The following is a 27,859-nucleotide window of genomic DNA, read 5'->3' on the forward strand; positions in this document are numbered from 1 at the left end:
CTTGAGCTTTTTAGAAAATGAAGGATATACATTTAGCTTTCTGCTGATTCCTCTGGGTCGTCATCTTGCCCTGCACACGGAGGCATCTAATAGCAACCGGAAGTGTTTAAATTGTTTACTGTTTCTCTCTATGGTGTGCGGTCAAAGCAGCGTTAAATAGTAATGGTGGGTTCCTTTCCCCCCCCGCTATTTCCCGTTTTGAGCGCGTTGCATCATGGGAAGATGGCGATGCCTAGCGCGTGAGGCGAGCGTTGACTGATAGGCGGAGGCAAGGTGAGGTATTGGAGTGACCGTTAGAGGCGGGTGGGGAGGCTTGACTGGTTTTTGCGGGGGGAACTTCCAGCTGACGACCCTCAAGTAGAGCGTAGAAGGCTCAGCAGCGCACTCTATCCCAGTTAGGAGGCCCTTGTGCACTCCTGCACAGAAGTCCTGGCCAAGGGGGCTCCTGAGTTAATTCTCATTTATTCATTTAAAAGAGTCGCCACCCCCCCCAAAAAAAAACTCTTTAAGGCGGGCTCCCAGCGCCCCTTCCAAATATCAGCCCTTGCTCTCGGACTCGCAATCTGAGATACGTGAACGATTGGAAGGAAGAAGAATTGAAGGAAGGAAGGTGGGAGAGAAAGCAAACTTGGGCTAGTACCTGCAGTTCATAGCTAGTAGTTCTTCAGACAAAAGGATCCAGGAGCATGTGCAGAGTTCCCCACAGGGAAAGAAGCCATCCTCTTTATCTCCCCCTCCCCATCTCCCCAAAAAGGAACTTCAAACTGAAATGGTCATGAGGACATGCAGAGTTTCACCCCAGGGAATGAAGCTGTGTCCTTCTTAAAAGGCAACGCATTTTGGGATACATTTTTTCATAACAAAGCCAACCTCCCGCCCTCCAAAAAGAGAACATAAGGGCAAGGATTTAATGGGCACTTGCAGAATCTTTCTGTTTCTAACATCCTTTGGACATCCAATGAAACTGGATATTGGAACGTTCGAGACAGATAAAAGGAGGTGCTGCTTCATGCAGTACATAGCGAAACTATGGAGTTTCTCCCACAGAAAGCGGTGAAGTTCACTAACCTTCAAAGAGGACTGGACACATTCATGGAGGAGAGGGCTATCAATGGCTACTAGCCATGATGGCTCTACTCTGCCTCCACAGTTGGAGGCAGCAATGCTTCTGAATACCAGTGGCTGGAAACTATGTGAAGCGGGAGTGCTCTTGTGCTCTGTCCTGCTTGAGAGTTTCCCACAGACATCTGGTTAGGCACTGTGAAAGTAGATGGGCCATTGGTCTGATCCTTGCAGGCTCTTCTTACATTGTTACCTCTTGTGCTGGAAACATGTTTGCCACTTTAGTAACAAAAAATAATAATCCTTCCAGTAGCACCTTAGAGATCAACTAAGTTTGTCATAGGTATGAACTTTTGTGTGCATGCACACTTCTTCAGATAACAGTTTGAGAGTGTTGTGGGCCTCGAGGTCTAGAGTTCTGAAGACATTACATTTTTATCCCACCCTTCCAAGAAGCTTGGGATCCACATACATGTTCTCCTCACCTTCACTAGTTGTATCCCCACAAGAACCCTGGAGGTAGGTTAGACTAAGAGAGGGCAATTGGACCAGGGTCACACAGTGAGCCTGGGTCTTCCTAATTTCAAGTCTAAGACTGTTGTATCTGGTATTGCATATTAGATTGTTTACAGTATGTGACTATAGTGTATCTTAATTTGACTGTACAACAAAAGAGTTTTTTAGTACCTTAAACTCTTTTGCTGCCACTGACTCCCCCTGGAATGTATTTTTCCAATAATGGTAAATATTTGTAACATTGTGCATTAATATGTTTCAACAGTGGTAGAAGTAGGAACTAGTAAATAAAATGTGTGGAAGCAAAATGAATAAATCAGATTAAGTCCTATGTTCTTTCCTTCTCCACCCTACAAAGAATTCTCACTTCGTCCTCCCCTCTGGCACAAGACTAAGAAACTGTCCGAAAGACCAATGGTTATGTGTCTAAACTTGGAAAAGGTACAACATACCAGATTCTAGTCCTGACTAGGAGCTACAACTAGGAGCAGGCTGACTAAGATAGCAGGAATTGATTGATTGAAGTAAGATGCTTGGTTCAGGTCTCACCTGTTTGCTTTATCTACACAGGAATAGCTTGGTCACTATTACATACTTCTGCATTAAAACAGCAATCATTTTTACATGGCAGTCCGGAGTGCCATTCACTTCCAACATACACATGCATACTGCTTTACAAATGCAGCCACTAAACCTCATGTAATGCATTATGATGGCACATGGCAAATTCCTATGGCAGAAGCATTCAAGGCTTAGTTTTGTTAACAACAGCATTTATGCATTCAAGATTCTTATATCTTGCCATTTTTTAAATCTGGAGTTCAAGATGGCTAACAATTAATAGATAAGCAATTATACAAAGCAATGCTCTAATTTGCACCACAAAGTCATAGCAGCAGCAACTCAACAGCAAATAATAATATCAATAAAACACCTAAAAATAATTTATCTCCTTCTAAATGGCAACTTCTTTCCTTTTGCCGTAGTTTTCTGATAATGAATCAAAAGCTAGAGATCATCTGAATAAAAGCATTCCTCAAAACAACAAATCAGGGCAAGAATGAAGGTTTTTTGTGGCAGAGCCAATCCAACCACTGGAGCGGTGGAGTGGTTGGAAGAAGATGAGAACTATGATTATCATCAGGAAATTGCAAGGTATAGTGGCATTATTGTGTGTACTCCAACATGTTGGATTTAGACCTGATGACTCCTGGATTCAAATCAATGTGCAGCCACATAAGCATACTGGTTGGCATTGGGCTCAGCCTAGCATGTTTACCAGATCGTTGTGAGACTGGCAGTGGGGGATATGTGTGTTACCTGAGCTTGGGGGGGGGAAAATAAAAATCTAATAAAAAACTGTGATGAAAATAAAGTTTTTGTTTGTTTAACAAGGAACTCTTTGAGTTCAACAGAGTGCTAAAGATGGATTCAAATAACTTTTTATATTTCCATGGAGGAAGTGCTGATTGGTTCTTTGTGCCAGCATCCCTCCGTGCAACCTGTGACCTTTGGCACTTGTCACATTCTAATCTACTTAGTCTTTGAAGAGCTTCTTAAATTACTATTTTAAGACTATGACATGTGACAAGGAAACCCCCCCCCCCAGCTTTCTTTCTCATGCATGCATACCTTTTTGTTTTAAATCATGGGAGGATGAGACTGTTAATGGCTACTAGTCATGATAGGTGTGTCAGAGTATCATCATGAATATTTGAGGCAGTATGTCTGAATACAGTTGGTTGGGGATCATGAGCAGGAGAGTGCAATAGCACTTGTGTCTTTTGTGTGGTGCCCTGTAAGCATTTGGTCATCCCATCTGAGAACTGAATGCTGGACTAGATAAGGCTTTGGTCGAAGGCAGCAGGGCATTTCTTAAGTTCTGATAAGAGTTCTTCAAAGCTCACTACTCTGTGATTTATTTTTTTGGTTGGTTCTGACATAAAGGTTTTGATTCCTCATTATTTTTAGAATAGGACTGATATTCTAAAATGAAGAAAACAAAAAGTGTACAATTAATCTGAGCTTTTTGCAGGATCCCATGTGTTATACTCTATGGCTATCTCCTGACTCTCCTTCAGAAGCTACAGCCTTGTTGTCCTGGGATTTAACTGTATGAAGTTCAAGTGGGGAAAATCTGAACAAAATCCTACCGGTAGTAGTATATAGCAACAACCCTAACATAGCCTGGACCTTACGCCTTAGCCTTATGCCTTTGTACTCAGCAGTACATCCCATGCAGCACAAGGGAATTTACTCCAAAGTAAGTTTCCATAGGATTTAATCCTTTAGTTTCCTGCAGTTAAGGTTCATCTTCTTGTAAATAGCTGGTAAAAACTTTTAAAGGGATGACTCACCATTTGTCAAGCCTGCAGAAGGAGAAAGCATCCTCAATTGTACAGCACTTTATTGGTTGCATATTTTAATAGTAACACTGGTCCTGTTTGAACTGTTTTTGATCTGTAATCTGAACTCTCTAACAGGTCATGTTATGCAGACATGTTGAATGACAAAGACAGAGTAAGTAATTGTTGTTTTCTTTTTTAAAAGTTGATTGTTGGGATTCTGAAAGTTGCCTCATTAGCGTCCATTACCTTGACTTTGTTCTACCAGCTTATAGAATCATAGGATGATAGAATTGTAGAGTTGGAAGGGACCCTGAGGGTCATCCCGTTCAACCCACTGCAATGCAGGATTCTCAACTAAAGCATCCATGACAGATGGGCCATCCAACCTCTGCTTAAAAACCTCCAATGAAGGAGAGTCCAACACTTTCTGAGGCATTCCATTCCACTGTTGAGCAGCTCTTAGTATCAGAACATTCTTCTTTTTAAAAATAATGTTTTAATTTATTTTCATGGTACAGAAGATAATTCTTGAGAAAACAATTGTTAAAACAGTAATCAACAAATAATTTGTCCTGACAAAATTACAGACTTCATATCATATTGTTTTGCTTTTTTCCCATACACTGTGCATTAGTATAGACCAGGCATCCCCAAACTGCGGCCCTCCAGATGTTTTGGCCTACAACTCCCATGATTCCTAGCTAGCAGGACCAGTGGTCAGGGAAGATGGGATTTGTAGTCCAAAACATCTAGAGGGCCGAAGTTTGGGGATGCCTGGTATAGACACAACTGAAACCATGAGTCATTCCCTCCAACTGCTTCCTTCTTGCAGTTTCCTGCCCCTTTAGCAGGTTTTTGTAGCACTGCCTCAGTTTCCTGTGAAGCTATTATTCCCGGTACCAGGTGTTCCCCTGTTGTCTGTAATATTGTCTCCCTCCCCCTCAGAATTTAGTTTAAAGTTCTCCTGATTAGGTTTGTGAGACTATTAGCAAACACATTCTTGCCAACTGCTGTGCAGTGCAACCCATCTCTTCCCAGAAGTCCTTTCTCAAGGAAGTGACTTCAGTGTCACAGCCACAGAATCTTTCTCCCTTTTCCAGTGACACATTCCTGGTGGGTCCAGAACCATTTAAGGGAAAACGTACAACACTTATTTCTGTGATAGCCCCTTGAGATCAATCTTGCCAGCTGTTCCTATTTTCTTACCATCATGAATATGAGATCAAGGCTTTTCCTGTTTGTATAAGTTGCTGCTTTAAGACAGCATAGAATTTAAAGACAAAAATTCAGCTGTGTACTGTTGTTGCAAGTGTAAAAACAAATGCTTTGATGTTGACTTCTCAAGGTTATTTGTTTGGTGGATAATTGAGCAAGATTTTTAATCCTTGTACTAGAGACTTGTAGAAAGCAGTCAATGGTTCAACACTATGTTTTGACTAACACTTATATTTTAATTTGATGTTAATAGAATGAAGTTTTACTGCTAAATTTGGAGAAACAAAGCATAGATTACTTTAAAATGCATTAGTTAGTTGATTCAATTTCATTTGAATCCTGTGTAGTCATGAATGCATTTTGATTATGAACCCTCTGTGAACATTCCATCTGCTTATCAAGGGCTTCTGCGACATTCATCTACCCTGATTTCTTCTTCAATAAAATTCCTTTTCAGATGGCAAGATTAAATATTCTTCAAAAGAAGCCCCCAGTGATGCTCAAAAGTAGTTTTTTTTAAAAAAGATGAACAGTTTCAAAATTAAATATTGACAAAGCTAAGAGATGTGTTTATTATCTCACTAGCTTTTTGGGGGTAGCTGTTTCCTTTAATTAATTTTTTAAGAAGGTGACTTTTAAGAAAAGATATCAGGGATCAAAAAGGCCTGTCAGAAATCACTTCCTGAAGGGAATTTTGTCCATCTGTATCAGACTTTAAACACTTCCAAATTCCCAGGTGTCTCTTTATTTGGAAAGAGTTGGCAGGAACAGGATGAAAAATCATAGGCAAACTAACCATTTCACACAAAGCAAAGCAAAGCATGCATCTGCTGCTGTGTATTCCCATATTTAGAGGGTTTAAATATTTTATTTAGAATGAAATACTTAAAGAGGATTGATAGAGTGAGTAATGGGAATATCAGTTCTTAAAGTGCTGGGGCTGCATTCTTGTGAATAGTATTCAGCTTTAGCTTTTCCTCCCTTTAATGTTTTCAGACATTTATCTTGGAGATAATACTGAATTTATCAGGCTTCTAATAAGCGTACTGCAAACAAAATCTTATGGATCTGCATATTGATCATCCATTGAAAAAATAATTCCTTTTAACCCATGACCATTTGATTGGCTTTTAAATGCTTGCATATTCAAATTTATTAACCTTGGAGAGCGTGTCTCACATTTAAACAAACATTGGTCTTGTTGAAGTAACTGTCAGGTTTGTCTCTTTCTACAGAATGCAAAGTATTTTCAGGGTATTCGTGCTGCAGTGGACAGAGTGAAGGAAAGAGGAGACAGAGCCATTGTCCTAGACATTGGGACTGGCACTGGACTCTTGTCTATGATGGCAGCTACAGCTGGGGCAGATTTCTGCTATGCTGTTGAGGTAGGTATCATTGCTCCCATGTCCCTATGTACCATATATAAATCAGTTATGCAGGAGGCAGATCCTTAAAGCAGATTTGTAAACAAAATTGTATGTGATAGGGGCTAATATTGCTTTGGTCTGTGTGTTTATTGTACAGCCATCTGTACTTTCCTTATGTTTCTCTTTTGTTCCTGAAACATTGCATTAATATTTAGTGCTTGTTGTCCTGATCATTGCTAGTAAAGCACAGTGTTCAAGAAACTTCACTTTGGATGGTGCATTTCAGTCTACTTTGTATTCCCCGCTCCTTGAAATGGGGCAAAGCAACCAAGGGATCTCTGAGCTTAATCCAGACTAGCTATGCTTAATATAGATGCTTAAACTATCCATGATTAATTCATCCCATTGATTTTGGTGGGGCTATTCTAAGCATGAGTAGGTCTGGATCGCTGTACGGTTAGGAAGTTTTTAATGTTAGATATTTATTCAGAGTAATAGTGAAATGAATTTTAGTGCTTTCATTTTAATTTGGGTTTGTTTTTGCTTTGTCTCTATATTAAGCCATTCACTCAGGAAAGCAGACTTTTTGGTCACTGGTGGTGTGTAGCCATCTGTTTTCCCCCTCACCTTTCATTTTATATTTACATTTTGGCAAGAAGCAGTGCTTTTCTGGCAGCTTTGGAGGTGGAAGGCAGTTTTGTTTTGCCAGGGTTCGTGCCTTAATTAGATACACATTTTAACATTGCCAGGAGGTATGTGCTTCATTGGATGTCTCATCTGTGCTTTTGAGAAGGCAGAGTTAGATTTCTCAGTCTTTGCCAAAGAGCAGACCCTTGGATCTTATTAGAAACTCAGTTTCTTTCTGTTGCCTAGACCAGTTAAAAATCCCATCCAACTTTTGTATGTATTGGATATGAAACTGGGCACTAATGGAGTAATCCTATGGATGGCTGCTCAGACATAAGCACCACTGAATTAGGTGTATAGGATTGAAGCCTAAGTGATTAGATTTTTCATGCAAGATGATCATATAGGGAGGGGTTCTTAATATAAAACAGAAGTTGGTTTTTCTCGTTTGTTATGCTAGTTTGTATGCTTAATTTAATTTAGTAGTAGTTTTCAGTTGCATTTTTCCCTTACCTGCCCAGGGCACATACATTTATGTTTAAGGTGTGCGATATAAACTATGTAAACAAACACATTTTTAATCTCCTTGGGAAAAGCCACAAACAGGTACTGTCCAGTACCTACTAAGTCATCTATTTGGCAGGATTAAATGTGCTTAACTGTTTATCCTGTGGTAAATATTTCCCATAACACAATACAGAAATTTTTTTGTGGTGTTTGCGCCTTGAATGTAGGTGCCATTAGCCTGGTTGTGTTCTTGAGAGCTAGTGTAGTGTAATGGCTGTGTCTTTGTGATGTGTCTTTGTGCTGTGTCCTAGGAAGTACCTGATTCAAATGTTACTTCATATCTATCTAAATATAAGGATTATTATACTGCAGGTCTTCAAACCTATGGCTGATACAGCTGTGAAGATAGTGGAGAAAAATGGCTTTAGCGACAAGATAAAGATCATCAACAAGCACTCCACTGAAGTCACAGTGGGGCCTGGTGAGATTAATATGGACTGTAGTCTCATGTTGCATGGAACAAAGGATATCTTTATTTAGTTCTTTGTTTCATTAAAACAAGTTGTATGCCATCCTTCAGACACGTTTTTGGGGTGGTTTACATATAATAGAGGCTGGCTTCCTCCGATTTCAAGGAAGGGAGGGGATGAGAAGGATAAACAGAAGGGTCACAGCTGTATAGAAGAGAACAGAAGGAGTCCTGAGGCCATTCCCTATTTGAGGTGACTAACATTAGCACCGCAGCTGGCTTTGAAAAAGAAAGAGAAAAGAAAGAAACCAGCATACTCCCATTTGTTTTTTGCTATGTTTCCTAGATGGAGACATGCAGTGTCGTGCAAACATCCTGATAACAGAGCTTTTTGATACTGAACTGATAGGGGAAGGAGCTTTACCATCTTATGAGCATGCCCACAGATGTCTTGTACAGGTAAGGAAGTGAGCACTGTTCACAGATGGTGCCGTGTAACAGAAATTTTATTATTGCAAGCTCGCAGATTGATTGAAGTCAAGCATTTCTTTGTTTTTGATTGGGTTTGTTACTGTTAGTTTTCACTGAAGATGTTCAAAATAGCCTTCAACATTCATAACAGACCTGTCATAATCTGTATCTGTGTTGGTTGTGCATGGCTTAAGAAACAACTAACTTTTAGAAAGCTTTCACACATTTTTGGCACAAAAATGCAAATTATAGTAAGTATATGATTCTCTGTCCACTTGAGAACAAGCATCATTGAACTCAACAGGAATACCTTCCGAGTAAACATTATGGAATCAGACTGTGAGATAAATAGGAATGCACATACTGTACAGAAAAGGTTCAAAGGCATAGAAGAGTGGACCTCATATTTACGCCCAGGATTCCAGTTTTATGTGCAGTCTATATTCTAAGAAGTTCACATTTCGTAGCTTGCTTTTATTCCAAGGGCATATAATGAACCTTGCTCAATTTCCTATTTCTTTGTTTTCAAATGATCAGGAAGGATGTGAGGCAGTGCCTCACAGGGCAACAGTATATGCCCAGTTAGTGGAGTCCCAAAGAATGTGGTCCTGGAACAAGCTATTTCCCATTCATATTCAAGCAGAAGATAGTGAGAAGGTTATTGTCTCACCACCAGAAATGGAGAACTGTCCTGGTGCTCCTTCAGTCTATGATATCCAACTGAATCAGGTGTCCTTGCATGACTTCACGCCTCTCAGTGACGTTGTTACAATGTTCAGGTGAGTGCCGCTTTTATGTTATACTGTATATTTAAACCATTTTTATACTCCACCTTTCAATCTTCGATTATCAAGGCAGCTTAAAACATCATTTTAAAACAATGCCTCATAAAATAATAACTAATATAATAAAACATAGTCTGTGGAAAATTCAAAGCAGTAGTAAAATCAAAGCCACACCAGAAACCCTACAAAGGCCAAGGAAAATAAATGTTTCTGCTTGGTAGTCTAAAAGCCATTAGATTTGGTGCTAAGTGAATGGGTGGTGGGCCCTAGTATCCACCTCATTTCAGCCAATGCGGCACCTCATAACCATGTGTCCTTCCTTAAAGAGCTTACTAATGGGATTAATAAAAAAATTCCTTCCTTCCTTCTGAAGAAGTGTGCTTGCACACGAAAGCTCATACCAAAATATAAACTTAGTTGGTCTTTAAGGTGCTACTGAAGGAATTTTTTTATTTTGCTTCGACTCAGACCAACACGGCTACCTACCTGTAATGGGATTAATATGGGAGAAGGTGGTCCTTCATATACCCATTTTGCAAGTGGCGTGGGTGGGAACCTATGACTCTCCAAGTGTTGCTAGACTGCAACTATCATTCCTGGTCATGCTAATGGAGGTTGATGGGTTAGAGCTCCAACAACGTCTTGAGGACTTTATGTTTCCCACCCCTTATTTAGAGCTTTATACTGTAGGTTAAAACTTGCACTCTGAATTCTTGAAGGAAACTGGTAGCTTGTTTGTTTGTTTAAGTGCTTGTCATTATACAGACACACCTGTGTATTATATATATTATAAATACATTTAAGAGGGAAGTAGCAAGCTCCTAAGATCAAATGGTTGATAGTATATGAAGTTGTTGGTGAGAAGTTGCTGAGCACTTTAATGCATTGTGATGTTTCATTGATGACTGACTGCTGCTGCTCTTGGTCAAAACTGTCAGATGCAGTTTCAATTTCTAAATTTTTTAGAAGAACTCTATTCAGTTCCATCGTTGTGTTTATCAATTCTGCTCTGTGTGTATGTTTGTGGTTAGAGTCACAATGTTTATTTCTGCCTAACAACCTGAATGAAAATAAGACGCTAATTAAAATGAACTGATTGCAATTCATTATTTCCCACAGTGTAGATTTCAGTACGCCAGTAAGCCGAGCCTCTGCCTACTACACAGTACATCTGGAGCCTATAAAGTCGGGCAAAGCCCAAGTGGTCCTGTCCTGGTGGGATATTGACATGGACCCTGCTGGGTCAATAAAATGTACGATGGCCCCATATTGGGTGCAATCCACCTCTGAAGATATCCCGGTAATGTACTGAACCTCTTGTAAATTATATTGCCTTCCTAACATTTTAATGCTGACAGATTAAAACCATATATGTGGACAGATGTTAATTTGTCCAGCTCTGTAAAATGTGTCATTTTCACTTTTTGGCCTAATTTGAATTTGACTCTGGACATTCACCAAGGGAGGGGAACAGCATCAAGTCCACGTGAAAATCCATACAGGCACCTCATTTGACTTGGGTCACCACCCCCTGTGCAGGCATTGTTAGTATGATAGGCATGAGTGGATGTTGTGTTGTTGTGCGCTGACATAGCATGTTTAGAGGCCAGTGACCTAACCTACCCAAGGAACCAGCTGCATGAACATCTGCATGGTTATGCTTTTGGAATTTTTTGTGCATGCTGTTTGCTGCATCTTAGTTGGACCATAGTTCAATATTGGTCGGCCTTCAGAGAATGCTAATAAAGATTCTCAAGATTTGTGCTAAACCTTCAGAAGTAAACTAGTTCTCCTAAAATTGTCCAATTCTTGATGATAAAGTCTAGGAATAAGGCCCCTTGCAGTTTTCTAGCTACTTACTGCCATGGATGGAGTGGTACAAAAATAAACAATGGTCTATGATTGCAGCAGGTTAGTGGCTTTAAGTAAGATTAGGATTCCATTGGATTTGCCATCTCATCTTCTTTTGACTTTTCTAGCATAGAAGGCATCAGGGTAGGCAATATCTGATATGCTTTCTGCAATTCCTAATTTCATTAAAGAAAAGGTATGTTTTTGCACATTGTGGTTATAGAAATGAATGTGAAAGGTGACAGCAGAACATTAAACAAAGGCAGAAGGGTGATGTTAAATCTCCATGAATTCTTTAAACAATAAGAGATTATGTTAATGTTTCCTCATGATTACATTGTAAAACAGGCAGTTCCCAGCATTAAAGCTGTATCAGGGGAAACCTCGAGTGGGGTTGTTTAGGTATGAACAAGCATTGGAGCTTTCCCAAATTGTGTTCTTTATTGCATTCCTTTACTTTCTCCTGTATATCTTTGTATCACATCCTTGGCATTATATGTCACTTGGTTGTCAGACAGGGATCCTGCCAGCGTTTGATGTTTTTCTTTCTGTTGAATGCATAAACATCCACAGCTGTAGCTCAATTGTTTCGCATGCAGGAGGTTCCATGTTTAATCTCTAGCATTTTCAGGTAGGGCTGAGAAATCAGAGTATCTGCACTATCCCATTGCCATTTAGTTTTTGGGTTTTTTATCCCACACAATCCATTTTTATTTTGAATTCCTAATGGTCTGCCCCTTTTCCATCTTGTTTAAACCTTTCCAGTGGAGAGATCATTGGATGCAGTGCGTCTATTTCCTTCCAAACGAAGAACTTGTTCTCCAGGGCCAGAGTGTGGGCCTGACTGCCTTTCATGATGACTACTCTGTGTGGTATAAGCTTCAAAAAAGCAGGTAACTAAAGATGTGAGGTGAATGATTGTCATGATTGAACAAAGACTGTCAGGCTGGGATGATTTGTTTTCTCAGTGAATGCAAGTTGGGGAGGGTTACTCTCCCAGTCCATGAATGGTCATAGGTGTTGTACCAGGTACAGCTGGTAAAAGCCATTTTTAATGTAAAAATTATTTGGGGCAAACAGAAATGAGTTGGTTTCATTCATCCAAATGTTTTTAGAAATGAAGACACCACAACTGCTATCCAAGTTGAAAGTCCTGTGTGTAGGTGTCAGGCCCACCTGCTGTGGAATAGGCCACGGTTTGGAGAACTCAATGATCAGAATCGAACAGCACAGTATTTACAGGCTCTGCAGAAAGTGAGTAAGATCTCCCACATCCAATATGATATCTTCTTGCCTCAATCTCTGCACATTAGGCATCACTTCACTGAATTTGGGTGAGGCGCTGTGCACATGCCTGTTTATATATATTTTAGCTTATTAGAAGAGATGGTGGCTCACAAAGCCAGCATATTGTTTCGCTTATTCACTGTTGATACTTGTTGCACCTCCAGTCACAGGGAGTTCTGTATGGTTTTTAATGCAATGGACCAATACAGCTATCATTCTGGAAAGCAAGTGAAAGTAATTTCTTTCTGACTTTAGTGTGCAATACACATGGACACAAAGCAGAAGTCCATCAATTTGTTTTTAAATAGCTGGGGAAAACCATACAACCTGGTAAACGAGCAAAAAACAAAATCAGGTTATTTTTATTAAATAAAATACTGCCTCTTCCATTTGTTCTGTAACTACATAGAAATGCCAGGATGAATAAAAACAAAATGAACAAGAAGGTAGGAACTCTGATGGGGCAAAATAATGGGGCAACTGCAGGAGATGTTGGGGGCCACAAGTTGCCTACCTTCAACTTAAGAATTTAAATCTCTTGTAGTGTCTGCTGTAGAGTCTAAATATATGCCTGTTAAGACCTTGCCTATCTTGAGATGCTATGAGAGTTGCTAAAATCTTACTAAGCAATACGGTATAGAGAAAATTAAAATTGACAAGGAACCAAGGAGCAGGGTTTTTTGTTCATTTTTAAAGAATCTTTTATAATTATTTGATCTTTAAAGCGATGTTTGGGAACATTTTTTTGTTAAATGATACAAACTAGTAAAAACATAGCTTTAACTATACAATCCTAAGTTAGAAGCTGAGTTTTCCAGTTAGAGCAAGTATTGAACAGCACATGTTGAACAGCACATTTGATCAGCAAGCCCGTCAGCTAAGTTTGTCCTTTGGTTCCATCTGGTTGCCCTGTCCTCTGCACTTAAAGTAAATCTTCTTTCTAAGTCTTTTGTGCTATCTTTTCATCAGCATCTAATGACTGAAATATGGTGATCCATTGATGAAATTCCACAGCTCCATTGCTTAGCCTTAATTATAGCGAATTTATGTATGTATGCCTAGCAAAGTGGGTTTTATCTCACACCAGTGAATGCCATAATAAATATCTGTGACAATTTGAAAGGCACCTTTCCTGAATTGTATAATGGATTAACATGGGTGTGGAGAGGAGAATGTGACTGTGAAGCTGGGTCATAATTTGTTTTTCACTTTCCTTCATGTGGATTTAAAAATTGAGTCCATAAATATGTATACTGACAATGTTTTGTGGGATTTCTCTCACAAGTATTTACCTTTCTAATGTAAAACATGCATCCTTTGCCTTAAAATGTCATGAATTCTACTTGAAACATGGAGATTTTAGACAGCCTTTGGGATGCAACAATGCTCAGTAATTTCAAACAAGCGAATGTGTCAGTCCTTAATCAGTGACCTTTTGCATCTGGAAAGGAGGAAACTGCTGAAAGCTTGTCTTTTCGCTCTGAAGGTTCTGAAGCCAAACAGTGTTTGCCTCAGCATCAGTGATGGCAGCCTCCTTCCTGTGCTGGCTCACCATCTTGGAGCAAAACAGGTACAACACCACCCCCAGTCATTGAAATGTTTGCTATTTTTAATATTATGACTCTTCTATTCCTTTATACATTTTTATTTTATGTTATGTTATATCTATTTATCTTCAGTGCTTTTCCTTAAGAGCAGTCTGTGGCACATATTTGGTCTTCCACAACTCTTCTGAGCCCTGAAATTGCTCCTCCCAGTCTCATTTGCGGTCTCTTACTCCCAGAACTAGTGTGAATAACTAGTGTTCTTTATTTCAATACCTCTCTTCCAACCTCCAACCCCCCCCCCCACCTTTTTTTAGATGCTTCGGCACCCTTTCATCCTCATCTCCTGAAACAAAGTGCAAATATTCACATTTCCCCATGCCCATCCCTTGTTAGTCTTGTTTCTCTTGGAACAACCTTCTCTGTGTTTCATCCATTACTGGCAAAATTTAGCTTGTAAGTTCCTTGCGTAGGGACCTGTTACTGCTATCAGTATACATTCCGTTTTGCAGAGCATGTTACTCATGATAACAGTTATCCCATTGAGTGACTGGAGTAGAATTCTTAGTCCCCTAGGTCCTGCTAAGTTATGTAATGGAATGGGCCATGCCATGCAGTATTTGTGCATGTTTATATATTTATGTATTTAATTATTTTATCAACATTACTTAAGTAGATCGCTGCTTATTTGAGCAGTTAATTTCTATACAGGACATTCTTGTTGTTCTTTGTAAGTCTTGCTCTTGAGTCTTTATTGGCTGCTTGTAAAGTGGAGCAGGGCAACAGACCACACATGACCAAGGGATGTTACACCAATCAAAACGCAAGGGAGAGCATCATTCAAGGATAGGAGTTTCCCCAGTGAATCACCAGTGTGGTCCTTTCATTGCTCATGGGACAGGTATCCCTTCCCAAATTTCCACCCAAAATTGCAGGTTTGATTAAGCCAGTGTGTTCTATTCTTCTTCTAGGTGTTTACACTGGAGAGCTCTGCAGTTTCTTATTCACTCATGCAGAAAGTAAGTAATGAATATTGGGAGTCACATCTGCATGCAACTGCTGTCTTATGTTTATTACTCCTCCTTTTTATTTTGCTTTCTTATGTAATGGCAAAAGTGCTTGCCCACTATGAAAGTAGTTACCCAAAATAAGTCATTTTACATTTCAAAATGTTTTTCCGTTACATAGTTTGGAAGAGGTTTCATTCTTGGACAACAGTAAAAAACAAAACACTAAGACCTTTCTTCTTTTCTTTTTCATAAAAAAGATTTTTAAGGCCAATCACCTAGAAGATAAAATTAAAATAATAGAGAAACACCCTGAATTGTTGATCTCTTCAGATCTTGAAGATAAAAAGGTATGATAACTAAATGTCTGTGTGACCAAAATGTGTTAAGGGCTTTCTTTGTTCACTCAAGCTTCAAAATGCTGCGAAATTGTGGCTGTTATGGGCCATACCATTTACAGATGCATTACGTAGGCAATATGTCATGGTATCCTGCCTTGAGTTTAGTTCAATCTTTTGCATCACCTTAGAGCTGGCTGACTGGCTGGCAGTTGCAAACCTAGATCCCTAATTTGCCAGTTCACTGGAATAGACACACGGAGTCTATGCAACTGAAGCTACCATTCTACATTGCATGTACCCAACTGGCAGCCAATCCCACCTCTGCAGAATGACAGACTTGGAAGGCCTGCCAAATGGTAGGAAGTGTGGTCTGTCACTCTGTTGCCCATCTGAGCCTCATGTATGTTTTTCCCTACCCCAAGGTATCACTTTTAATTGGTGAACCCTTCTTCTCTACGAGCTTGTTGCCATGGCACAATTTATATTTCTGGTACGCCCGGACAGCCCTGGCAAGCCACCTGACAAGTGATGTGACTATCTTGCCCCAGTCTGCTTCACTTCACGTGATGATTGTGGAGTTCAAGGTAACGGAACTATGTCTGGTGTCTGTTTTGCCCCCCAGGGCAGTGTGGGTGTGTTTAGATACAATACTGTGTTTTGTTTATTTTTTAAAAAAAACTTGCACTTCATCATTTAGCCAAAAAGGCTAAATGATGCAGCTACAAAATCAGTAGTAAGATAGTTCCTTGGACTTACACTCTAAAATGACATGACACACAAGAAAAAAGAGAGGAGGGGGAAACAATCAGTTCCTAATGATACAGGTTCATCAAAGTACAATTAATTATCTGGTTTTTATTAGTTTGCAGCATTTTTCTTTAGTCCTCAAGTGGTTTTTATCTGGATATATTAGACTTTATTTTGGGGGTGGTTTTAATATATCATGGATAAGTGTGTTTGACATTCTGGTCGTTTGACATTCTGTTTCTTTGAAACAATTTAATTCTTAAAATATAGCTGTCATATTCCTGGGAGTGATGAAATGTACAGTTTTGCTCCAATTTCTCATGATTTAATTTAATTTTAAAACACTGAACAATAACATTGTGTCCCGTCCCCCCTTTTTCTTCCCCCCTAGGACTTGTGGCGAATCCGCAGCCTGTGTGGTACCTGTGAAGGGTTTGATGTGCACATTATGGATGAGATGATAAAGGTTAGAATACCCTCCCTGTGTGTTGGATAAATGCCAACTGAATTAGAGATGTGGTTGTGGGTAAATTGCTTGTAATCATGGTTCTAACCAACCAGTGCATTAAATGGGACATACAGGTCGGAAGGCGTCCAACATGCTACTGAGGAAGAGCGGAGGACAAGTACAAGTAGATTCAGAGCTGATGAAGTGGCTGGGCCAAAGCCGAAAGGTCGCTCAGTTGCAGATACGCCTGGAAGCGAAAGGAAAGTCCGATGCTGTAAAGAAAAATATTGCATAGGAACCTGGAATGTAAGAACCATGGATAATGGTAAGCTGGATGTGGTCAAAAATGAGATGGCAAGAATAAATATTGACATCCTGTGCATCAGCTCACTGGAAGGACAGATCGTGAAGCTGAGGCTCCAATACTTTGGCCACCTCATGAGAAGAGAAGAATCCTTGGAAAAGACCCTGATGTTGGGAAAGATTGAGGGCACTAGGAGAAGGGGACGACAGAGGACGAGATGGTTGGACAGTGTTCTCGAAGCTACGAACATGAGTTTGACCAAACTGCGGGAGGCAGTGCAAGACAGGAGTGCCTGGCGTGCTATGGTCCATAGGGTCACGAAGAGTCGGACACGACTAAACAACAACAACAACAGTACAGGAATGGTCTTCAGGCTCATGACTGGATTTTTGGAGGCTAGACCCCGTCAACCACAATGTCATTTCTGCCCACCTCCAAGCTAAAGAACTTGGCAGGCATGAAATGAGCAGCAGCACTTTGTTGGTCGTATTTTTCTCATATAAGTGCTGAAAGGGAATCTGGCCAGTTGATAGGCATCCTTTGTGCTGTCCTTTTTATGGCAATCACACTGATAAGGCTTAGGCAGTGTAACCATCCCTCTCATCACAGCACAGCCCCTCCCAGCACTTTAAATGAGAGGGTGCTGCTGAACATTGCTCAACTCACCACACATGGAATGAGGAGACACCCCAAAAGATCTCTCTGGCTGTTCCTCTCCTTTAGCAATGGAAGACACACTGACGAGCAAAAGCTGGGCTTGGCCCATGACACCTGCCCGCCCAGCTAAAGTGGGATAACAAATTGCAAAAATTGAAACAAGCAGGAGTCGTGTCTGGTTCGTTGCCTGCCAGTTAGTCATCCTCTGATAACAGGATTTGATTCCTTCATAAAATGTAGATTAGTTTCTTTAAACATCATTTTCTGTTATATTGTCATTTTCAACAGCTAGGAAATGTAGTATTGGATCAAATCATGGCCGACGTACCATTTATTTGGCAGCCTGACTGCACTGGCTTCCAATTAGTGTTTGGGCCCAATTGAAAGTGCTGGTTTGGACCAATAAATCCTTCAAATGGATCAAGACCACTTCTTCCCATATGAACCACCCTGGACCCTGCAATCATCATCTGAGGCCCTTCTTCGTGTGCCTCCTCTATGAGAGGTCCAGAGGGTAGCAATGTATGAGCAGGCCGTTTCTGTAGTGGCTCCTCACTTCTGGAGTGCACTCCCAAAGGAGGTTTGCCTTTGGCTAATTAAAAAATCTATGGCCTTTGAAACTGTGCTGGGGCCTTAATGGATTTGTTCGTTATTATGCTATATATGTATTTGTTTTTATATTTTATCTTGTAAGCATGACTAAGTCCATATTCCAACCATATATTCTTATCCTAGTTCTGAGTAGGTGATTTTTTTCCCCTTCAGGTTAGTTTGTTATAACACTCCCCCCCCTTCCTCCTCCCACAATCTGAGCAGCTCTGTTTGATGAAATCTGTAGCTTTCCAGGCATGACCTTTTCTTCGTTTATTTACTTATTATTAATGAGTCATCTGTCTGCTCAAAAGAACCTGAGGTGATATTCAACATTTTAAAACCCAATATAAATCATCAAAATGCAAACCTTACATCTAACAATGTAAATTAAAAAGCATATATACACCCCATTAAAATAGTACAAATGTCTAGTATTAAAAATTGGCTGACTGCAAAATGCAGCAACAGAACAAACAGAGGGCCAATTACTGGTAAATAAAATCAGCCACAAACAATAGAAAACAGCTCCAGTAGCAATCCCACAGGAGACAAAATCTAGCAGAAAAATAAAGGTCCAATGACGTTACTTAAAATACTAAATACTCCCACAATAACTTTTATACCGCATCCTTCGTATGATAAAATGAATGTTTGCAAGTCTTCAGCCTTCATTGTTCGAAAGCACAGGACCAATTAACTTAATTGCAAAAAATGTGTAGTTATTTGAAAGCACTACTTAGAAATGTCTGGGACGACAAGCTTAATGAGTTGTGCTAGCAGCTGCAAAGCCGTAGCAAAGATTGCTGTAAAAAGGAAAATAGACTTGAACGTAGTTGCAGAGAATAGAATTTATCAATTTAATTAAAAACAAACTCACCTTATTCTCATACACACAGTCTGAGAATTTTGGACAGGCTGTAGCATATGCTGGACAGAGAGAGCTGTGGGTTTGACTCTGCACACTCATTCATTTAGTTCCCAGTCCAGTACTTTGCAGTATCCATCTCTGTCATCCATTAAATATAATACTTTACCTAGCCCAGGTGTTATCCTAGAAAACAAACACTAAGTTTGTAGAATATTTGGCCAAAATAAAATTAATGCTTATGGTGAATAAACACATACACTCCAAATGGCAGAATCTGCTGAGTTTTCACCTGGCATCTGGTTGTTTTGACTCTTGGTATGTTATTAGCTGGGCTAATAGCTTAACAGAGAATGCCTGGTTCTGTAAATGAGTGAAATGTCTCTTTTCTTCACTTTAGAAGTGAAATAAATGTTTCTGTCTTGACTTGCTAAAAGTTAATCTTGCCTCAGTCCTTCAATGCTCTCTGAATATTTTAAATGAATACCTTATCTGTGAATATTCTAGCACTTCAATGCTCCCCTTTTTGTTTTCTTCCATAGAATTCCTTGGACTTCAGGGAGTCAAGGGAAGCAGAGCCTCACCCGCTGTGGGAATACCCTTGCAAATCAATATCCAATCCACTGAAAATTTTGATATTTGACTTCCAACAAACTGTGCCCAAACATACTATCAAGAATGAAGGCATCATAAATCTGACAAAGTGAGTAACTTCACCAAGAGAAAATGTGCAAAAACTGTTCAGGAATGTGGCCACTGTAGCTCAGTGTTCTTTCTTTTCCATGCAGAATGCCCCAGGTTCCACCCCCAGCACTTCCAGGTAGGACTGGGAAATATCCATGTGAGAAACTGGAAAACCACTGTCAGTGTAGAAAATGGACAAATGTCCTAACTCAGTATAAAACAACTTCCTATGTTCCTAAAAGTGCAGCAGAATAGCTAAGAATCGTCGTCTCTGCCATTACTTCACTGGATAGCCTTAGTTCTCCCTAGACCTCACATCTACAAATATAATATTGACCAACTTTATGAAATTGTAAGGATTGCACTAAGGTGATATCTGAGGCACATTGAATACTCTAGAAGCACTAAGTGCATGCAAAGTCAAGTATCATTATTAACACACTTGATATCACTAGAACTAGCATCCATTCCAGCCTCATTTTTGGATGGAAACTGCCCAGGTCACCCTGGTGGATCTTTGATGGAGACAGACAGGGGAATATGTCCCTCTTAATTCTCCTGGATCTCTCATTGTGTTTTAATAACCATAAACCATGATATCATTCCTCACTGACTTGCCTCGTTGGAGACACATGCTTTTTAACATCCCCATGAATTTAGTGCCTGAGCCAGTATTAGCAATGTGCCAGTGACACTCAGCTTTACAAAAAAAAAATCCCAGGGAATTGTTGGCTGCTCTGAAAAACAACCATAAAATTGGGACAGCATGACTGGATGACAGAGAAGGAGGAGGGGAAATTTCAGGGCCTAGAAATGTAACCCAAAGCATTTTGGAAAATCCCTTCTTTAAAAGCAATAAACAAACACAATAAATAGACCCCATCATTTCAAGGGAGGTAATTTGAGTCTGACCAAACTGCAAGAGGCAGTGGAAGACAGGAGTGCCTGGCGTGCTCTGGTCCATGGGGTCATGAAGAGTCGGACACGACTAAACGACTGAACAACAACAACTTGGTATAAGATTGGGAGCTGAAATCAGATGGGTGTTTGAGATTTTAGAGCAACAGCATATTCATATCACTTACGTTTAATAATGCATTTTTCTGAAGAAAACTTTTGTAGTTGTATAATTTGCTTAATAATAATAAACATACTTCATGTATGAGATAACATACTGCTCTTAATGAATAATGTATAAATTACATTTCAACATATGACTGAATCAATATATAATGACATTTATTTCTCATCTCCAAATATAACCATCTGTTCCCTGGCTGATCATTTCTTTCTCAACCAGCACAGTGTGTGGTGTTACCATTGAACCAAATTATGGTGTTATCATTGTACCAGCTGTAAAATATTGGAACATCCTGTGCAGTAAAGATCAATATTTGTCTCTAGCATGATTCTTGTTTAAACATCAGATGTAGATTTTTCCGACTGTATCATATAGCTTGTGCTAGCAAACAAGTCAATCGTATAAGTTACACATGAGACATTTAAGCTAAGACCAAAATAGTAGATATTTGCGTTAAAGTTTGAATCTTAAAATGAAAGACAGAATGCAAAAGAAGCTGGGTCCCAGTTCACAAGTTATACTAAGCCAAACCACGGCTTAGCATGCATGAGGAAATGTGCAGGCTCCTGGAGAAGAAAATGCAAGCTTGTCGTTTAGCTTTCAGACAAACCACCATCTTGTAACTAAGGTTTGCTCTATGATTTACAGCTTGTAGTTTGTCTGGAAGAGCTAAACCATGAGCCCAGCTTCAGGTGACATACTAAGCCAAACCACAAATTAGCTCACTGCAGCAGCAAAATGACTGGGGAGGTGAAAAGTGGCTGCAGTCTCCTCTCCAGGAGCCCACATGTTGGCTCATTCATGCTATGTCATGGTTTGACTTAATATAGGCATGAAAGAGGGCAGAAAGATCCTGCTTCAGGTCTTTAATGTGTTACTTCAGTTACTGTCCTATACACATCGCTTTGGTTCCTGCAAGAAATTCCGCTTCCTACATCCACCTGCCAGTTGATGGAAGTTTCAGGCTCCCATAGGTGTAGCATTCATGCTCTTTCATCTCTCTGGCCTAGGCTGCTTCCAAGGAGGAAAGATACTATTCATATTTCAAAAGGAATTTGTGCATATGTCAGTGTGTTGGTGTTCTTCAAAGTTAGCAGAAAATCAATACCTGAGGCTTTCTTTCTTTCTAGGACTGGGAAGAGCCATGGAGCTGTTCTGTGGATGGAATATCATCTGACACCCAGCATTTCTGTTACCACAGGGCTTGTGCAGGTTTCAAATGAAAAGGTATGCTTAATTCTCTTTCATCTTCACTCTGCTCCATGGGGGGGGGGGGCGAGGGAGAAGAATGTTAATCTGAGTGATTCACTTCTATCTCATGGTTTGGGCCGCATTTTTGGACTTAATCAGTCTTCTGTCTTCTCTGAAAAGCTAGGCAAATTTATTTATTTAGATGTTTTTCTACCACCTTTCAGATTCCATCCCAAGGTGCTGTACAGCGCATTAGACAATTTAAGACCATAAGAATTAATAAAAATCCACAAAACAATAAAAAGGCCAGAGCAATCCAGGTCAAATTAAGCCATGGTACCTTAGGCTGGAGTCAAACAACAGTAAAAGCCTGGGAGCAGAAGTGGTCTCCAAAGCTCAGTAATTCTGGCACCTGACTTTGCCGATGGAGGAAATGGTTCTATAGGGAAGCCACCTCCACAGAGAAGGCTTCTTCTGATTGCCAACATTTATAAATGTTGTAAATCTGAATTCACAATTTTTCAGTGGAAACTGTGTGCTTGGATGCTACCATAGACTCACTTTCGTAGTTTAGAAGCCCCATTGGAAACTATAATTCATTTGTATGTTTCAGAAGTGTGACATCTGTCAGAGGTATTATAGGATGGCTATGTTCCATTTTTAGTTAACACACTAGGCTCAAGATTTTGCTCTCAAGCTAGGGCATAGGAGAAGTTCCCCCACCAGCCTTTTTTTAAAAAAGTGTAGCTTCTGTGTGTATGTTGTAATTCTTACAATCCGATCCAAGCATATGTACTCAGAAGTGAAACCTTGTGAGTGCAATACAATGTAGATTTATTTAGGACTGCAGCCTTAGAAATCTTGGAGGTGATCAAGTAATTGGCATTCCAGTTCAGGCCAGTTTGCTATTTCCTCCGTTTCCAAAGAGCAAAATAATTTGCATTACCAAGTTATGCACCAGATGTCAGAAGTCCTAGGGGCCTAGTTTGAAGGCTTATGAGACCACCAACCTGTGGAGTTTGGTGCAGCAGTTCCCTGAATGTATGGAATTCAGACCTCATTGATAACATTTTCTGTTATGAATCAGCATGCTGATATCCTAAAGTAAAGTGATTACTGTTGGTCTTGACAAATTAGCATACTGTATTTTCTTATCAGAGCTAATTATTTTTCTTCTTGTTTTTTCTGCAGGGCTACTGTCAGTGGACTCCCCACTGCAAACAGGCTGTGTTTTTCTTCAGTTCAGATACTGGGTCAGAGCCTCCCATTGATAACCCCTCTGCAGTTGCATACACCCTAAGCTTCAACCCAAAGACAGGCAATGTTATCATGGATTTTAAGCTCTTGGATTAATGTGGCAGCTTTCCAATCAAAAACCTTCCTGTCCCCCCCCCCTCATTTTTTTTTGACCAGGTCTTAATAAATATATCAAGAGATAGCTATGATGGGCTTCTCTTCTCTTCTTTTGGGTTACAGCAGCTATTACTGACCCCCAGGCATTGTCTAAAGGAGCCATGTTGCTAAATTGTAAGCTGGTATGGCTCTGGTCCATGCCTGGATGGGAGATTGCTTGCAAAATCCTATATATGCCAGCTAAATGTAAAGCTTTAAAAATGAAGCCTGAATCAGGTTATGAATAGTAATAATGCTATATTCAGATACAATCATGCTGATGAGACTGCTTCAGATTGTTTCCCCTTGTTAATGTGAGGACTGAATCGTTGACAGCTGCAGCTGCAGAAGATTCCCTTGTTGCTTTCTAGGAACCAGGCTTGTTCTGCCATCCTATTGTTGCTGGTCTGGCTGGTTTCCTCGCAGTTTCCTCCTTTGGCCAGACAGTGATGACATCCCTTCTCAACTTCTGCATAGTTTCCGGTATTCCTTTTCATCTTAAGGAATTTACATGAGCCAAGACAAATCCCTTCAAGTGTTGGTATATAAAGAAGACTACAATGAAGTTTTACAAACTTGCATGCACAAGGTTCCAATTTCAAGCCCCAGCAACTTCAGTTGAGAGAACTGTAGGAAGTAAAAGATAGGAATGATCATTGTCTGAAACCCTGGCTGGGTGTGGTATACCAATGCCCTGACTTGTGGCAAGCTGATTCAATGGGTTCAGTTTCTAGGGAACCCTTCCCTTCATTTGCCAAAAATCTCTGCATGTCTGCTATGGAACCTCAGCACATTGTATGAAATCTAATAGCATGTTCTAGGGTACAGCCTAAATCCATTTAGGCTGCTTGGCCAGAATGCACCAAGTACACCCCACTGGCCACAAATTGCACAGGTGGATCAGTCAGGGATGACAAGCATGTGCCTCCATGCCCACCCCTAATTACCAATCTTCTCACAGTTGAAAACTTCTGCTATAATGATAGGCAGCAGTTGAGAGAATTATTGAAGACCTGAGTGTCCATTCTTTATGAGATTCACTAGAGGGCGCTAAAGCCTTTGCCCACTTAATCAACAGCATCAGGGAGGTGTTTTTGTGTGTGATATCAAAAGGATACACAATGTTATTGAAAAGGTATTTAGATGGTAACCAACTCCTTTCTGGAACCATCGGTAGAAAATAGGAAATGTGTCTTTATTTTATCCTATGTACTAATATTGAACTCATTCTCTGAGTGAATCCTTTTTGTAGCATAAGCCATCCACACAAGGAGGAATGGGAATGCAGCATAGTTTGCAGAAATACAAAAATTATTTGGAGGAAGCCCAAACGGTTAGGATTAGGGCTGGGCTCAGAACAGAAGGAAGGTTGGTGACCAATCCTGGCATCCAGTGAAATGTGGGCATGCTTCAGGGGGCATATTCCATGTAGGAGCAGGCAGTCCTTCTTGCATTTTTTTGGATTTTTGAGGGGATATTTACTGAGACTTTTCCTGGCACCATAAGAGGTACTACTAGCAGACACATTGCTTCCTGTGAGTGCAACATGGGTGACCCATCCTCTTAAAAGCTTGGGAGAATCCTTTGTGGTGCCCTGCAAAGCAGCTTCCAGTTCATATTCTGTTGAGTCATGAGCACAAAGCAGCAAGAAATAGGACTTTTTACAGTTGTGCTCCCCTCTTTTACTATTACCACTGAACAGCAGCGTGTTTGTCGGTGATATGTACAAGGTTTTGTTCTGATGCTGCAGAACAAGTGCTGGTTAATGTTCAACGTGTATATCTGTAAGGCAAATTCCATTTTAGTTCAGTGAATAAGGGTGCTCGGACATCAATACTGGCTATACTAATGACCCCAACCATTAATGCCTCAGCTCATCTGGATTCTGGTTCTTCATCCTGAGCTGTGTAAGTGCTTTGGGGGCAGCTGTATGCTTTCTCAACATCTGAGTTTAGGGCTTAGAAGACCTTTGCCTGTAAATGAGGCACATCATCTTAGATGCATGTGTTAATTAAGGATAGGTGAATGCCTCTTTTTGATTAATTGGTGTTCTGTTTTACCAAGACACTCAGAAACAATAACTGAGCAACTTATCTCAAGGCCCGGCTCCCTCTCCTCAGTTGCAACCTGAGATCTTGTCCCTGATTGGTTTGGATGGTACACCTCTGTCCCTTTTGACCCTCTTTTATTGCCTTTGAAGTTGACCCTTGAACCACAAACCTGGCTCTGCCTGATTTGGATCATCAGTAAGCCACCTACCCCTTCTGTCCCCCAAACTCAACCACCTGGGACAGACCCTTGCTGAGCCATGACGGATTAGCAGTACATCCTAAAAAATATGAATCATTTATTTCAACATGAATGGTTCGAAAGCAATAATAATGGCAATACCCCCAACTTTCACATTCATCAAACTCCTCTGAAAGATCTGCATTTTAGGGCCAGTCCTACCATTAAACAAAGTGAGGCAGCTGCCTTAGGTAAGTAGAATACAAAAAAGGAGGGGGCATACTTGATTGGTGCTGTTAGCAACAAATACTTGCGAATAAACATTCACGAGTGCACTTGAAGCTCCTGATTCTTTTGCAGGATGCCTGACATCACATATAACATCATTTGTGAGTCAGGTGGGTTTGGTGTTAAAGGAAATTGCCTCATGGAACAAAATAGGACCCTGGACCAGAGGTGTCCTACCACTGCCCAGTATATAAAGCTAGCACTGTTCTTTGAACACCCCCATATCTGACCACTTAGGAGGCTGGTTTAATGCCCAAGAATGAACATTTGTGGTCTCGGGGGGAGGCCTCCTTTATTGAAAGCTGAAGTGCTCAAGTCAGGCATTGTGTCTGTAAATGGGATACTAGCAATACTGAAAGCAGCAGCTAGGGAGATGTTTTATTGTCTCACAAGGTGTGTGTGTTTGTGTGTGAGAGAGAGAGCACATTAAAAACAACGCGCTGTGCATGGTCTTATTAGCCTGAGTTCTATTGATTTCCTTTTTCTCTGATGAGAGAAGAAACACAGATTTCAGCTCAGCTTGCCCATATGGCTTCTGATTAGCAACCCTTGAGAAAAAATCAGGGGAAAGGGGGCAGAAAAGCAAAGCGGATGCTTTGGCTTTGGTGCTTGTGTTGCAATCAATAAAAGTCAAACTCCTTCGAGCTTGTGTGTATTTGATGAATTTCAGCTGATTTGGGAGCCTGGAACAACCTCAGATCAATACTAACTTGCTCAAGGGCTGGACTCTAAATAACAAAGGCAGCAGAGTTTTGGTCTACACAGAAGGACGTGTCAGCTTAATGAAGTTTTGTGGGTGCAATTAGCTTTGAAGTTAGGGGTGAAATTCGGGTCTGGCAAATTCAGACAAGGCTCAAATTGGCGTTTCTGCTATTGATTCCTTTTGATAGGACACTGGGAGAGTCAGATCCGCATGACTGGGACTCAAAGACTAATTACACCCCTATCCGATACCTCCCATTCCTATTTTCAAGACCACCTTGTATAAACAGTATTGTATAAATGCCACCTGTACTATTATTAGTTGAATTCATATACTGCCCTATACCCGGAGGTCTGAGGGTGGTTCACAGAAAAGATCAACATAAAAAAAAGATCAACATAAAAACCACAGTATATATAATTAAAATAAAAACAACAACCCAATAACACACACACCAAAAAAGAGCCACAATTTAAAAGGGTATAGGATGTCAATCAGATCAACCAAAGGCCTGGTTAAAAGGGAACGCTTTTGCCAGGACCTAAAGGTGTATAATGAAGGCGCCAGGCAAACTTCCCTGGAGAGAGCATTCCACAGATGGGGAGCCACTGCAGAGAAGACCCATTCTCGTGTTGTCACCCTCTGGACCTCTCGAGGAGGAGGCACAGGAAGGAGTTTTACACCTGTAAAACTAGTAAAAGGAATGAGCAAAAAAAGGAATATAAGAAATTTAAGAAGAGACCTGCTTGATCAAGTCAGAGGCCCACCCAGTCCAGTATCCTGTTCTCACAGTGGCCAAGCAGATGCCTATGGGAAACCAGCCATCAGGATTCGAACACAAGAGCACTCTCCCATTCTGTGGTTCCCAGCAGCTGGTATTCAGAGGCAGATTGCCTCCGACAGTTATTAGGTAAAGGGACCCCTGACCATTAGGTCCAGTGGTGACCGACTCTGGGGTTGCGGTGCTCATCTCGCATTATTGGCCGAGGGAGCCGGCGTACAGTTTCCAGGTCATGTGGCCAGCATGACAAAGCCACTTCTGGTGAACCAAAGCGCGGAAACGCCATTTACCTTCCCACTGTAGCGGTGCCTATTTATCTACTTGCACTTTGACGTGCTTTCGAACTGCTAGGTTGGCAGGAGCTGGGACCGAGCAACGGGAGCTCACCCCGTCGCAGGGATTCGAACCGCCAACCTTCTGATCAGCAAGCCCTAGGCTCAGTGGTTTAACCCACAGCGCCACCCGCATCCCATCCAACAGTTATTACAGATGCATAAA

General features: G+C 40.6%; 1 protein-coding gene across 4 annotated transcripts; it reads left to right on the top strand.

The window, feature by feature from the left end:
• Window positions 1-165: 165 nt before the first annotated feature.
• PRMT7 (protein arginine methyltransferase 7) lies at window positions 166-27,639 on the top strand. Of its 4 annotated transcripts, XM_035119417.2 has the most exons (19): window positions 205-273; window positions 1,937-2,019; window positions 2,565-2,733; window positions 4,062-4,098; window positions 6,377-6,526; window positions 8,015-8,123; window positions 8,458-8,570; window positions 9,120-9,361; window positions 10,487-10,667; window positions 11,984-12,111; window positions 12,334-12,472; window positions 13,992-14,075; window positions 15,021-15,068; window positions 15,317-15,406; window positions 15,820-15,981; window positions 16,536-16,610; window positions 19,555-19,715; window positions 21,908-22,004; window positions 23,160-27,598. In XM_035119417.2, the coding sequence occupies exons 3-19, from the start codon at window positions 2,639-2,641 to the stop codon at window positions 23,319-23,321; spliced, it is 2,073 nt and encodes a 690-aa protein (XP_034975308.2). In that variant the 5' UTR covers window positions 205-273; window positions 1,937-2,019; window positions 2,565-2,638; the 3' UTR covers window positions 23,322-27,598. The 4 variants fall into 4 exon arrangements, with proteins under 4 accessions (XP_034975307.2, XP_034975308.2, XP_060131933.1 ...); XM_035119416.2 differs by lacking the exon at window positions 1,937-2,019 and having other exon boundaries at window positions 166-273; window positions 23,160-27,596; XM_060275950.1 differs by lacking the exons at window positions 205-273; window positions 1,937-2,019; window positions 9,120-9,361; window positions 10,487-10,667 and having other exon boundaries at window positions 23,160-27,639.
• The last annotated feature ends 220 nt before the right edge of the window (window positions 27,640-27,859 follow it).

The sequence above is a fragment of the Zootoca vivipara genome, chromosome 6, assembly GCF_963506605.1.
Source record: "Zootoca vivipara chromosome 6, rZooViv1.1, whole genome shotgun sequence".
Lineage (NCBI taxonomy): Eukaryota > Metazoa > Chordata > Lepidosauria > Squamata > Lacertidae > Zootoca > Zootoca vivipara.

Coding starts and splice junctions, on each gene's coding strand:
- PRMT7 (XM_035119416.2), top strand. CDS start 2,639: ATGAAGGTTTTTTGTGGCAGAGCCAATCCAACCACTGGAGCGGTGGAG. Junction 8,571..9,119: donor CCCACAGATGTCTTGTACAG/GTAAGGAAGTGA, acceptor TCAAATGATCAG/GAAGGATGTGAGGCAGTGCC. Junction 15,982..16,535: donor TGATGATTGTGGAGTTCAAG/GTAACGGAACTA, acceptor CTTCCCCCCTAG/GACTTGTGGCGAATCCGCAG.